Source organism: Pan paniscus, chromosome 12 (genome assembly GCF_029289425.2).
Source record: "Pan paniscus chromosome 12, NHGRI_mPanPan1-v2.0_pri, whole genome shotgun sequence".
In the NCBI taxonomy this organism is placed as follows: Eukaryota; Metazoa; Chordata; class Mammalia; order Primates; family Hominidae; genus Pan; species Pan paniscus.
Window position 1 is genome coordinate 63,002,686 of NC_073261.2, and position 15,418 is coordinate 63,018,103.

Here is a 15,418-nt window from a genome sequence, read left to right on the forward strand (position 1 = left end):
GGCTGTGGGTTTGTCATAAATAGCTCTTATTGTTTGGGGATATATTCCATCAATACCTAGTTTATTGAGAGTTTTTATCATGAAGTGCTGTTGAATTTTGTTGAAGGCCTTTTCTGCATCTATTGAGATAATCATATGGTTTTTGTCGTTGGTTCTGTTTATGTGATGGATTACGTTTATTGATTTGCGTATGTTTAATCAGCCTTGCATCCCAGGGATGAAGCCAACTTGATCGTGGTGGATAAGCTTTTTGATGTGCTGCTGGATTCGGTTTGCCAGTGTTTTATTGAGGATTTTTGCTTCGATGTTCATCGGGGATATTGGTCTAAAATTCTCTTTTTTGTGTGTGTCTCTGCCAGGCTTTTTTATCAGGATGATGCTGGCCTCATAAAATGAGTTAGGGAGGATTCCCTCTTTTTCTATTGATTGGAATAGTTTCAGAAGGAATGGTACCAGCTCCTCTTTGTACCTCTGGTAGAATTTGGCTGTGAATCCGTCTGGTTCTGGACGTTTTTTGGTTGGTAGGCTATTAATTATTGCCTCAACTTCAGAGCCTGTTATTGGTTTATTCAGAGATTCAACTTCTTTCTGTTTTAGTCTTGGGAGAGTGTATATGTCCAGGAATTTATCCATTTCTTCTAGATTTTCTAGTTTATTTGCATAGAGGTGTTTATAGTATTCTCTGATGGTATTTCTGTAGGATAGGTGGTGATATCCCCTTTATCATTTTTTATTGCATCTATTTGATTGTTCTCTCTTCTTTATTAGTCTTGCTAGCGGTCTATCAGTTTTGTTGATCTTTTTGAAAAACCAGCTCCCGGATTCATTGATTTTTTTGAAAGGTTTTTTTGTGTCTCTATCTCTTTCAGTTCTGCTCTGATCTTAGTTATTTCTTGCCTTCTGCTAGCTTTTGAATTTGTTTGCTCTTGCTTCTCTATTCCTTTAATTGTGATGTTAGGGTGTCAATTTTAGATCTTTGCTGCTTTCTCTTGAGGGCATTTAGTGCTATAAATTTTCTCCTACACACTGCTTTAAATGTGTCCCAGAGATTTTGGTACATTGTGTCTTTGTTCTCGTTGGTTTCAAAGAACATCTTTATTTCTGCCTTAATTTCATTATTTACCCAGTAGTCATTCAGGAGCATGTTGTTCAGTTTCCATATAGTTGTGCGGTTTTGAGTGAGTTTCTTAATCCTGAGTTCTAATTTGATTGCACTGTGGTCTGAGAGACAGTTTGTTGTGATTTCTGTTCTTCTACATTTGCTGCGGAGTGCTTTACTTCTAATTATGTGGTCAATTTTAGAATAAGTGCAATGTGGTGCTGTGAAGAATGTATATTCTCTTGATTTGGGGTAGAGAATTCTGTAGATGTCTATTAGGTCTGCTTGGTGCAGAGCTGAGTTCAAGTCCTGGATATCCTTGTTAACCTTCTGTCTCATTGATGTGTTGAATATTGACAGTGGGATGTTAAAGTCTCCCATTATTATTGTGTGGGAGTCTAAGTCTCTTTGTAGGTCTCTAAGGACTTGCTTTATGAATCTGGGTGCTCCTGTATTGGGTGCATATATATTTAGGATAGTTAGCTCTTCTTGTTGAATTGATCCCTTTACCATTATGTAATGGCCTTCTTTGTTTCTTTTGATCTTTGTTGGTTCAAAGTCTATTTTATCAGACCCTAGGATTGCAACCCCTGCTTTTTTTGCTTTCTATTTGCTTGGTAGATCTTCTTCCATCCCTTTATTTTGAGCCTATGTGTCTCTGCACGTGAGATGGGTCTCCTGAATACAGCACAGTGATGGGTCTGGACTCTTTTTCCAATCTGTCTGTTTGTGTCTTTTAATTGGGGCTTTTACCCCATTTACATTTAAGGTTAATATTGTTATGTGTGAATGTGATCCTGTCATGATGTTAGCTGGTTATTTTGCCTGTTAATGGATGCAGTTTCTTTATAGCATGGATGGTCTTTATAATTTGGCATGTTTTTGCAGTGGCTGGTACCAGTTGTTCTTTTCCATGTTTAGTGCTTCCTTTAGGAGCTCTTGTAAGGCAGGCCTGGTGGTGACAAAATCTCTCAGCATTTGTTTATCTGTAAAGGATTTTATTTCTTTTTCGCTTATGAAGCTTAGTTTGGCTGGATATGAGATTCTGGGTTGAAAATTCTTTTCTTTAAGAATGTTGAATATTTGCCTCCACCCTCTTCTGGCTTGTAATGTTTCTGCAGGGAGATCCGCTGGTAGTCTGATGAGCTTCCCTTTGTGGGTAACCCAACCTTTCTTTGTGGCTTCTGTTGACATTTTTTTCTTCATTTCAACCTTGGTGAATCTGACGATTATGTGTCTTGGGGTTGCTCTTCTTGAGGAGTATCTTTGTGGTGTGTTCTGTATTTCTTGAACTTGAATGTTGGCCTGTCTTGCTAGGTTGAGGAAGTTCTCCTCACTAATATCCTGAAGAGTGTTTTCCAACTTGGTTCCATTCTCCCCATCACTTTTAGGTACACCTATCAAACCTAGATTTGGTCTGTTTACATAGTCCCATAATTCTTGGAGTCTTTATTCATTTCTTTTTACTCTTTTTTCTCCAACCTTGTCTTCTCGTTTTATTTCATTAATTTAATCTTCAATCACCAATACCCTTTCTTCCACTTGATTGAATCGGCTATTGAAGCTTGTGCATGCATCACGAAGTTCTCGTGCCATGGTCTTCAGCTCCATCAGGTCATTTATGTTCTTCTCTACACTGTTTATTCTAGTTAGCCATTCGTCTAACTTTTTTCAAGGTTTTTAGCTTCCTCGTGATGGGTTTGAACATGCTCCTTTAGCTTGGAGAAGTTTGTTATTACCAACCTTCTGAAGCCTACTTCTGTCAACTCGTCGAAGTCATTCTCCGTCCAGCTTTGTTCCACTTCTGGCGAGGAGCTGCGATCCTTTGGAGGAGAAGAGGCGCTCTGGTTTTTAGAATTTTCAGCTTTTCTGTTCTGGTTTCTCCTCATCTCTGTGGTTTTATCTACCTTTGGTCTTTGATGTTGGTGACCTACAGATGGGGTTTTGGTGTAGATGCCCTTTTTGTTGATGTTCAATTCCTTTCTGTTAGTTAGTTTTCCTTCTAACAGTCAGATCCCTCAGCTGCAGGGCTGTTGGAGTTTGCTGGAGGTCCACTCCAGACCCTGTTTGCCTGGGTATCACCAGCCGAGGCTCAGTTGGAAATGCAGAAATCACCCGTCTTCTGTGTCAGTCACACTGGGAGATGCAGACCGGAGCTGTTCCTATTCAGCCATCTTGGAACGGCTCTCAAATTAGTTTATTTTTTTTTCTAATTCTGTGAAGAATGTCATTGGTAGTTTGATAGGAATAGCACTGGATCTGTAAATTGCTTTGGGCAGTAAAGTCATTTTCATGATATTGATTCTACCTATCCATGAGCTTTGAATGTTTTTCCATTTGTTTGTGTCATCTCTGATTTCTTTGAGCAGTGTTTTGTAATTCCTGTTGTAGAGATCTTTTACCTCTCTGTTAGCTGTATTCCCAGGTGTTTTATTCTTTTTGTGGCTTTTGTGAATGGGATTGTGTTGCTTATTTGGCTCTCAGCTTGGATGTCGTTGGTGTATGGAAATACTACTGATTTGTATACTTTAGTTTTGTATCGTGAAACTTTGCTGAAATTATTTCTCAGATCTAGGAGCTTTTGGGCAGAGACTATCGGGTTTCCAGGTATAGAATCATATTTTCTACAAACAGAGATAGTTTGACTTCATGTCTTCTATTTGGATGTGTTTTATTTCTTTCTCTTGCCTGATTGCTCTGGCTAGGACTTCCGGTTCTATATTGAACAGGAATGGTGAGAGAGGGCATCCTTGTCTTGTTCCAGTTTTCCAGCTTTTGCCCATTCAGTATGATGTTGGCTGTGGATTTATCATAGGTTACTCTATTATTTTGATGTATATTCCTTCAATACCTAGTTTGTTGAGGTTTTTTTTCTTTTTTTTAACATGAAGGGATGTTGGATTTTATTGAAAGCCTTTTCTGTGTCTATTGAGACGATCGTGTGGTTTTTGTTTTTCATTCTGTTTATGTGATGAATCACATTTAGTGATTTGTGTATGTTGACCTAACCTTACATCTAGGGATAAAACCTACTTATTTGTGGTAGCTTTTCATTTTGATGTGCTGCTGGATTTCATTTGCTAGTATTTATTGAGGATTTTTACATCTACGTTTATCAAGGATATTGGCCATAAGTTTCCTTTTTTTGTTGTCTCTCTGCCAGATTTTGTATCAGGATGATGCTGGCCTCATAGAATGAGTTAGGGAGTCCTTCCTTCTCATTTTTTTGGAATAGTTTCAGTAGGAATGGTACCAGCTCTTCTTTATACACGTGGTAGAATTTGGCTGTGAATTGTCTGGTCCTAAGCTTTTTCTGATGGTAAGCTTTTTATTAGTGATTCAGTTTTGGAGCTTGTTATTGGTCTGTTCAGGGATTCAGTTTCTTCCTGATTCAATCTTGACAGGGTGTACGTTCCCAGAAATTTATTCATATCTTCTAGGTTTTCTAGCTTGAGTGCATAGAGGTGTTCCTAATATCCTCTGAGGGTTTTTTTTGTATTTCTGTGCCACAGTTTTTTAATCCTTTCACATATTGATGGACATTTGGTTTGTTTCCAGATTTTCGCTAACAGATTAAAAATGCTATGTACTTTCATCTACAAGTCTTTGTATGAACATATATTTTCATTTCTCTTGTCAAAAACCTACAAGTTTAAAATGGCTGGGCCATATGCTAAGTGTTTGTTCAACTTTAGAAGAAACTGTTTTCTAAAATGATTGTGTCATTTAGCATATCAGCAATTTATGGGAACTCTAGTTGCTCCAAGTTCTAACACTTGAAATTAATGGTCATTTTAATTTTAGCCATTCTAGTAAGTGTGTCGTGGTACTAATTTGCATTTCTCTGGTGACTGTTGGAATCAAGCATCTTTTCATGTGCTTATTTGTTGTATATCTTGTCTGATGAAGTATGTCTTCAAATCTTTTGCCCAAATTTAATTGGATTTTTTCTTTACTTATTCTTGAGTTGTAAGAGATTTTTTATGTATATTTTATGAATACAAGGCCTTTGTAAGATACTTGTATTGTGAATATTTTCTTTCAGCCTGTAGTTTACCCTTTCATTATTTTACCATTGTTTATAAAGTAGCAGAAGTTTTTAATTTTAATGAAATTCAGTTCATAATGTTCTTTGTTTTATGGCTTTTGCTTTTCACGTCCTAAGAAAACTGTTTAACGCAGGGTCACAAGGATTTTCTTATAGAAGTTTTGTGGGTTTAGCTCTTACATTTAGGTTTATGGTCTACTTCAAGTTAATTTTTTGCATATGGTATGAGGTATGGGTTGAGATTAATTTTTAATATAAATATTTATTGTTCCAGCACCAATTGTCAGAAAGAGTATTCTTTCTCCCATTGAATTACTTTGATCTATCAATAACTGTATTGTCTTTTAGCGAATTAAATGTCTGTACCTTAAGCAAGTACCATTCTGACTTGATTCCTGTGGCTTTACAGTAAGTGGCTTTACAGTAAGTCTTGAAATCAGGTACTGTTAGTCCTTCAACTTTATTCTTCTTTTTCCTATTATTTTGACTATTCTAGATCCTTTCCATGTCTATATAAGTTTTGAAACTGGCTTGTTTCACCTGATGGGATTTTGACTGAGATTGTGTTGGATCTATAGATCATTTTAGGGAGGAATGATTCTTAACAATATTGAGTCTCCTAATCCATAAAAGTAGTACCCTTCTCCAATTATTTAGGTGTTCATTAGTTTCTCTCTGTGTAGTTTTATAATTTTAAGTGTAAAGGTCTTGTACATGCTTTGTTATATTTATCCCTAAGTATTGCATGTTTTTGGATTATATTGTAAATATTTTTATTACAATTTTTATTGTTCATTGGGATTATGTAGAAATAAATTTTTAAAATATTGACTATGTATCCTGCAATCCTGTTAAACTCATTCTTAGCTGAAGTAACTTGGAATCCTTAGGATTTTCTACATAGATGACCATGACAACTGGATTTAGAAGTGTTACATCATCTTATCTAAACTGTGTGCTTTTTATTTTATTCTCTTCACTTCTTACAGCTAGGACATCTGGTACAATATTAAATAGAAATGGTAAGAGAGGACATCCTTGCTTTGTTTCCAATCTTCGGTGGAAAACATTCAATCTTTCACTATAAGTATGATGGTATTATATTGAGGAAGTCCCTTTCCATTCCTAGTCTGCTGAGATATATTATCTTAAGTGGATGTTGATTTTTTTTTCAAATGCTTTTTCTGCAGCAATTGAAATGATTATAGGTTTTTTCTCTTTTTTCTCATCATAAGGTAAATTATAGTGATTGGCTTTCAGATGTTTAAGCAACCTTGCATTTGTGGGAGTGATCTTGCTTGTTCATGGTATATTATCTTTTTAATATATTGCTGGATTTGCTAATATTATGTTAAGGGTTTTTGTGTTTGTTTATGGGAAATATTGGTCTGTAGTTTTCTTTTTATTTTCTTGTAATATCTTCATTTTTGGTGTCAGTGTAATTCTAACCACATGAAATGAGTTGGGAAGTATTCTCTCTTATAATTTGAGTTGTATTGAATTTATATTATTTCTTCTTTTGTTAATTTTTTTTTTTTTTTACGTATTACTATTTTTTTTTAGAGACACAGTCTTGCTGTCTTGCCCAGGTTGGACTTAAAACTCTTGGGCTCAAGCAGTCCTCCCGCCTTAGCCTCCTGTGAGGCTGGGACAATAGGTGTATGCCACTGTTCCTGGCTTTATTATTTCTTCCGTTAATGTTTGAGAGAATTCACCAGTGAAGACATCTTAATATGCAGGTCGTGTTTAATTATGTGTGTGCATTGGTGCACGTGTGTGTGTGTGTATGTGTAAAGGTTTTTTTTAACAATGACTCCAAACTTAAATAATATAGAGCCATTCAAGTTTATTCCTTCTTGAGTGAGCTTTGATAGTTTGGGTCTTTCAAGGAATCCATTGCATTTAGGTTATATTTGTTCATATAAAAACTAATTATTCACTGATTTTAAATGTCAGTAGTTCTGTAGTGATCATTCTTTTATTGGTAATTGTATCATCTCTCTTTTTTTCTCAGCTGAGACAGAAGTTTGTCAATTTTACTGATCTTTTCAAAAAGCAAGCTGTTGAATTCATTGATTTTTCTATATTTGTTATTTACTATTTACTGTCTTTATTATTTCCTTCCATTTACTTTGGGTCTTACTTTAATTCAATTAAAATATTTTCTAATATACTTTGTGACATTTTTTTCTTTGACCCATAGGTTATTTAGAAGGATGTTGCTTAACTTCTAAATATTTGGGGATTTTCCAGATAATTTTTCTGTTACTGATATTTAATTCTATTGTGGTCAGAGAAAATGCTCTTATGATTTTAAAACTTTTAAATGTATGTAGCTTCATTATATTACTCAGAATATGCTCTATCTTGGTCTGTGTTATGTGTGCACTTAAAAAGAATGTATTTTACTGTGGTTGGGTGCAGTGTTTTATAAATGTCAATTAGGTCAAATTCATTGATAGTGTTTTTCAAGTATTTCTTATACTTACTGATTTTTTGCTTACATATTCTCTTGATTATTAAAAGTGCTGAAATCTCCAATTATAATTTTATTGATTGATTGATTGATTGAGACAGAGTCTCACTCTGTCACCCAGGCTGGAGTGCAGTGGTGTGATCTCGGTTCAATGCAACCTCCACCTCCCAGATGCAAGCGATTCTCCTGCTGCAGCCTCCCGAGTAGCTGTGATTATTGGCCCCTGCCATCATGCCTGGCTAATTTTTGTATTTTTAGTAAAGACTGTTTTGCCATGTTTGCCATGCCTGTCTCGAACTCCTGACCTCAAGTGATCTGCCTGTCTTGGCCTTCCATAGTGCTCAGATTACTGGCATGAACCACTGCCCCTGGGCACCAATTATAATTTTAGATCTGGCTTTTTCTCCTTTTAGTTCTGTCAGTTTTTGCTTTATTATTTCACAGCTCTGTTATTAGGTGCATTTAAGGATTGTTATCTTTCTTCATGAATTTTGGATCATTTTTATAAAGGTATAGAATTCTAGATTAATTTTTTTACCTCTCAGTACTTTTAAAATGTCTTGTTATTGTTTTCTGGATTACATAATTTTAGATGCAAAATCTGTAATCATTCATATCTTTGCTTTTTTGTACATCCAGTGTATTTTTTTTCCTGTGGTTGCCTTTTAAGATTTTCTCTTTATCACCTTTCAATGATTTTATTATGATTATATGTTAGCTTTTCTTCTCAATAGATGAGTTCTTTCTCTTGTTACTAGTAGAAGTATTACATAGGGTATAGGTGGAGTCAACAGACTTCAGATATTTTTGGTTTCCTGCAAAGTTCCTATGAATTAATATCTACTGCCAAGGAACCACCCTGATTTATGAGGACTTCCAATGCCTGACTGCAGGCTCATGAAGGCTGTTGGACGGTCACATTCTTTGATTTTACCAACACAAAAGGAATAGTAAAGTTTTACTGCTTAGTATAGTCAGGGCAATTCCCCAGATTCCCTATCAAGTTGAGTCCTGTTAATAGCACAAGTTTTCATTTTGATGTGATTTGAAGTTAGTATGAAGAATTTTAGCATCTTTCTCATGAACTAATACATTTTTTAAAATCCTGAAGCCTATAACTATTCCAGTTAAATGATGATGATGATGATAGTAATAAAAAGAATTACAGTAATATTTTATAATACTTTGTGGCTTAAAAGTAATTTCAGATACATTTTCTCATTTTCTTTCATGATTATTTGTACTGAGAAGAAGTTTTTTAGACTTTAATCAGTAAACATTGAAGAAAAAAAGATTTTGTAACCTACCATTTTGAAAAGATTTTAAAAATTACATAAAACAAGCAAAAAACCTTGTTTTTTTTTTGCTAGTACTTATTGTCATTTAATACACAGAAATTATTAATTTCAAATGAGGTCAGCCATATTTAAAAGACAATAAAACCAGAACAGAATGCCACCCCCCAATCTTTGTTTTATGCTCTTGGTCCTAAGAGTAAAAGTGAATTTTCTTTCATTTTAAAAGGATCAACAGATGTGTTTTTGTTGTTATCAGTGTATCTTATAGCAAATATTAGTTGAGAAGGAGATCAGTCCCACATTTCTAGCACTTAATGCAAGCAATATAGGTTTTTTTCTTTATGGAAAAGTTAACTCTTTTTGTTATTCTACTTTTATTTTAAAAGATTCACCTGGTTTTCCATGTTTTGTGATAGGCGTCTTCACTCGAGGACAGCTGGGCCTGATAGACATCATCTTCCAGTACATTCACTGTGATGAGATCTATGAGGCAATAAACATCCTGAGCAGCATGAACTGGGACACTCTGGGCCACCAGTGCTTTATCAGCATGAGCGCCATTGTAAACCATCTTCTTAGACAGAAGCTCACTCCAGAGAGAGAAGGTCAGACTTGAAATATTTTTCATAGATGAGTTTTGTATATACATGAAATAGATTTTGAGTTATTTTTTGAGGTTGTTTTTGAGTCATGGTATTGGAGATTAAATGATAAAAATGTTAGTGCTCTATTAAAACTGAAAGGATCAGATATCAAATAATTGCTCCCATATAGTACTTACCGTATAGTATTTGTCAACATAAAGAACAGCTTTTCTGTATATGCTTATGTTGGAGCTTACAGTGCAGTCATTGTACAATTCAGTCTAAGCTCACAGACAGAACATGCTCAGATTTCAAACTTTGATCAAAAATTTCATGTACTCCGTGGGGTCTGCTAGACAAAGGGCACCAAACAAAAGTCTTTATTCCTCCCTCACATTAGATATCAATATTTTTTTCTCACACCGAAGTCCTCTGTCCAGACAATAGTCCTTAACACTTCCTTTTTTTGTATATCTGAATTGTAGCCCAGGCTGCTCCTTCTTGTTTTCCTTATTCTGACGTATAGTTGTAACACTCTTCTCTCTTCTGCCTGCTTGGATTTCCTTACCTTTGCCCAATAAGTAATTTTGTTGATATATATCTAAGATGTTTAATTTTAAAAGAGAAGGTAAAAAAACTAAGGTCAGGGGGTGGGGCAGTGGGGAATGCTGTGACACATACAATAATGAAATAAATCTTTATATTTGCCAATTATCTAATAGTATTATTTTTCTTATAAGTTATTTACTTAATGTACAATGCACCTAAACATTCTAACATTTGCATCTTTCATATCTTTGTGGTAAGCATTGACATTAATGGTGGAAAACCATGGTGAATGAGAAACTGTCCCTAGGTAATTTACAAGATAGGAGGAACAGGAAATATGTCAAAAGATCTTTACTTGAAGAGCTATTCTTTTCTACTTTCTTTGCATTTTTATAGATTTTTCTTATCCCACTTTATTACATTGCCAAAATAAACAAGTTGTTTGGATAGAATTCTGTAGGTAACCTTCATTTTAGTAATTTTAGAGAAGAATAATTAGTAAGTACATGCTCTTCCAGGAAGTCTGTATTGTGGGTCTTGGCCCAAGTCACACATGGCCCACAATAAATATTTATTTAATGTTAATTAAATGTTCTTTTTGGAGGTAGTCAAAATTTATCTCGGGAAATTCCGATATTTTTCTTTTTTTATTTAGAGACAGTCTCACTCTGTTGCTCAGGCTGGCATGCAGTGGCATGATCTCGTCTCACTGCAATGCCTGCCTCCCGGGTTCAAGCAATTCTCCTGCCTTAGCCTCCTGAGTAGCTGGGATTACAGATGTGCACCACACACCCAGCTAATTTTTCTATTTTTAGTACAGGGATTTCACTATGTTGCCCAGGTTGGCCTCAAGTGATCTGCCTGCCTAAGCCTCCCAAAGTGCTGGGATTACAGGCGTGAGCCCGTACTGCACCTGGCCAAGAAATTCCAGTATTTTTACAATGAGAAAATGCCTAGTGCATGGCCCACTACTTCGGTACTCAATGAGTATTAGTTAAAAATAAAAAGAAGAGTATAACTCCATAATTTTTAGGGTACAAGGTACTACTATAATATTGCTGCCTGCAGTTATCTTAACTAATTATTTCTTAGTATTGATATACTGTAATGACTGAGTGTATACTTAAAAAAAACATGAAAGAAAAAATTTTAAAAAGCAGGGTCCCTAAAGAATGCTTATGTTATACACAATCTATATAAGAGATCATAAATTTACAGTTAAAGAAGAAATATGAAAAAGATAAAATATTGACCCTCAGCACACTGAAAAATTGCTAGCGCCTTAGTGAATTTGTCTTGTAAGATTACTGTGTTATAGGAAAGATTATTAGGGAATACACAAATGGGCATTATCAGATTCTTGCCTTAATAAAGTATATTTTCAAGGAACCATATTGGGGAGATAGGGAAATAAAAAGCTTGTATGATACTAGGCTATTAAAATAAAATTTTTGCATGATGCTGGGTTATCAGAATATGTACATTTTAAGTAGGTGTGTGCATTTTCCTCCAAGTAACTACAAAACATATTTCTAAAACATTCACAATTTTTTTTCTCTCTTGAGACCTATTCTATCTGAATCTAACAAATTTGACCTGGTAATTTGTTTTCCTTTTATTAGCGGAACCCAGTGAGCTCTTTTATTTGTAGCCGTATTGTAGTTATCTTTGAGATCTTCATTTCTGCCTTAAACATCAAGCTGGGCTATCTAATGAATCTACAGCTGTGCTGGGAGTTATGAGTATTCCATGTAGGTTCAAATATTTCAGATGTACGAAACATGCTGTCAAGAAAACAAGCAATGGCAAGAGAATCTGGCTTGTTTTCACAATAGCATTGCTGTATTCAATTGTAATCTAAATTGACTGCTGCTTTGAAAGAAAATACCCCTAAAGTTCATCTTACTTTACTGTCTAGATTTGAGATTAAAAAAAGAAATTACTAACAGCTTAGCCAAGTCCATAGTAATTACTCTGATGAGGTATTTAATACTTTCAAACCCAAATATGCCTAAAACTAAAGAGTTTTGCTAAATAAGGAATTGTTTATTCAACTCAGTGCTAGTAGCATAAAAATCAGAGAAGTCTTACTGTGAACTGTAGTGTTCTCATACATACTCTTACTCTCACCATTATGGTAATTACTTAACTTCCAGGTATTTCTGGGAAAAAACCTAGTCCCATGAGCATGTCTTGGTAAAATTCTGAAACAGGCAAAATGTGCCCTTTCCCCCAATCTTAGCCCTCTAGTTTATCAAAACCTGCCTCTCCAGTCCTTCTTTCCTCTCCCAGAGGTCTTAGTTTTCACACTTGGATAAAACCAAGACTTTTGCTGTTTAGGGCAGGACTTAGGGAAGATATAGGGACTTTCACGGTTGTCTTAAAATTGCAATAGAGATATATTTCTACTCCAATATGCCTGTTTATTTGTATTATTTTAAAAAACATTTCTGCTATATCGATTTCAATTCCCAATGAAGAAAGGTCAGTTTTCTCCTTTTAGCCAAAGACAGTAAATGTTTAGCACGCTGTGAGTTGATTTTACTGGAAGTACTAGTTCAAACTGTGTTACTTTGATGAGTCACTGTTTTAATTACCCATTTGTGGTGAGAGGTTGGTTCATTATGGATTTCTTCAGTTTTGACAGCTTTTTGTTGCTCAGAGTCATTGTCAGCTTTGCCTCAAGTGAAAGTTTATACACAGGTTTGTTTTTGTACCAGCTGTCATATTTTAATTTCATCTTTCCTGCAACAAGTTCATGTTTCATCCAAGTCTGCAAAACCTGACTGACTGCAAACATGAGTATTTTGTTGTAATTGAAGGAGTTTTCACTTGTTTTAGTGCTGCTATGTTTGAATTCCACAGCACAGCTTGAGACAAGCCTTGGAACCTTCTATGCTCCAACAAGACCACTTCTGGATTCCACTATATTGGAATATAGAGATCAAATCAGCAAATATGCAAGGAGATTCTTCCATCACTTGCTCAGGTGAATGATATGTTTGGATTGATTAGTGTCAGACTAATTACTTATTTCAGGAGACATCCTCTTTAATTAAAATATTCCATAGTAAGGCTACATGTTTCCTAACAGTCCATCTCCTCAAAGAAATATACATCTTCTTTTGGTTTTATTTAATTTGTTATTGTTTTCATTTTAAGGAAATATTTGAATATTATTTGGGGGTTTTATATAACCGGTACTTTTTAATATACCTTCCTCTTTAATATGAAAGCTATGTAAAGTCAATGTAGAAATATTAACTGAATTGTGCTACTCGCACTAAGTAAATATTTTCTTTTTAATTGAAGCTAATGATGTGAATGTTCTGTAAAGCTCTGAGACAGTCATTAGTTTGTTTTTCTTTAAGAATTACTGTAGAAAAACTTGTCCATTGTCTGCTTATATAATGTGGCAAGTTTCTAGCTTCACCGTACCCCATTTTCTCTGCTTTAAATGGGTATAATAAATTTTGTTAACCTAGAAAATATGTGAAAAATAATGTCAAGAAATTTCTCTAAGAAAAGTATTGCAGAAGTTAAAGGAAAAATACAATAGCATGTATATATATATATATATATATATACATGAAGTTCAGAAAGCAGGATTAATGGATGGAAAGAAGGAAGATGAATGCATGGATAATTTAGGGATACATATATAAATGTGGCAGTACTATAAGTAAAAGCAAGCAAAAAAATTAGCACACAATTTAGAGCAGTCTGGAGTGAATGAAAAGAAATAATGATAAAATAAGCATATAGTAGCCTCTAAGGTATTAGTAATGTTCTGTTTCTTAAGATGAGTGGTAAATATCAGGGTATAGTAAATTATTAAATAAAAAATTATTAAAAATAAAAAATTATTTTTAAACTGTGTATATATACACATACATATACATATGTATGTCTGTGTATGTTTGCATATATGTATACATATATGTATAGTATTCTTTTATATATGACATGTTATACAATGGAAAGTAACAGAATTTTCAACTGTGTACCAAAAAGGAGGATTACATCAAGGAGTTGATTTTAGACTTTTAATTTTACTAATAATATAATCTGTTTTAGTGCTTTTCACTCTTTCAAGGGCTTTGATGTATATTCTCTTATTTTTTTCTCAGAAACTCCTGTTAAAGTAGTAGTATCATTTGACAAGTGAGTAAACTGAGGCATAGATAAGTGGCTTGCTTAGATCAAATAACAAGTTATTGGTGGTGTCAGATCTTTGAACTGATTTTGATTCCCTGTTCCTTACTCTTCCCTTAAAACCATTTATCTATTATTGATTGTATATTTTTTAGATCCTAGCTTATAAAATAACTGGAAATTTTTATTCACTTAAGAGTAGACTGTTTGGTAACTATTTTTAACTGCCAAAAAGAAGGGGGAAACTTCAGATTGGTCAAGATTTGAGAATTTGTATTGTTGTGTAGATATTCATGTTCTATAATTAGATTTTTATATATAAAGTGGCATTTTGAAGTCTACCAAGCAGTGAAGCCTCTGGAAAACAGCAATTTTAGAAGCTGAGAAACGTTAAAATATTGCAAGGGTTATGATATGTAATTGAATCTTGCCTTTTCATCTGAATGACATTAGCATATTCCAGGACTCTTCATATAAATGAGGCTGTCTTCTATGAATGAACATATGGTAAAAGTGCTGGGGTTAATGTCACATTTATTTGGACTTAGAGCTTTGTTCTTTGCTGTTATTGCTAATATTTGTTTCCCTGTATCTGGGGAAAATTAATGAATTCTCCTCCTGCCTAAAGAGCCCAAAAAGATGAAAGTGAATGAAACAGAAGTTTGGAAGCCTATTCTTTGTGTCCTCATTGTCTCTGGCCTCTGAGATTTTATGCAGTGATTTAGTTTTCACATAAGCATCATATTTGTAACCATCCTGCTGGCTCTAGGATGCTCTATTCTACTAATGTGAATTTTTTGTTCATTGGTTTTTCTCAAATGGTTTTCTAATTATTTTTTGGACATACTTTGATAAGGTCACTATTATTGTTATCAAAATTATTATCCTCCAGCTTTTCTATGTGGTTACATCTGGAACTGGATGTTTTCCCTTGGGGCATACTAGCTTTTTCATGTTTCTTCTTTTGCATACTTTGCTACTGTTTCAATTATAATGAGTGTTTTATTAGTTCTTCTTTTGATAGTAGGCTATACAGTATTATGAAAAAAGAAACAAAAGTTTTGAAGAAATTAAATGAGATAGCTTAAGTTGGAACCATTCTTTTGTTTAATGTGCTACCAAGAAGTTCTCATGCTTAGGGGAAGAGAAACAGGCCAAATACCTTTTTGTATTTGTGAAGTGCTAGAATTACATTACTCCCTGTCCTTT

The 15,418-nt window shown here is 34.3% G+C and overlaps 1 protein-coding gene across 12 annotated transcripts in view; it reads left to right on the forward strand.

Moving 5' to 3' along the window:
• WDPCP (WD repeat containing planar cell polarity effector) overlaps nt 1–15,418 on the forward strand; it is a 730,102-nt gene that overhangs the window by 442,208 nt on the left and 272,476 nt on the right. For all 12 annotated transcript variants that reach the window (XM_055107901.1, XM_003830886.6, XM_034953245.3 and 9 more), the window contains 2 exons: nt 9,338–9,526; nt 12,920–13,043. In XM_055107901.1, the coding sequence (XP_054963876.1) occupies nt 9,338–9,526; nt 12,920–13,043 (313 nt within the window). The remainder of the gene's footprint in view (nt 1–9,337; nt 9,527–12,919; nt 13,044–15,418) is intronic.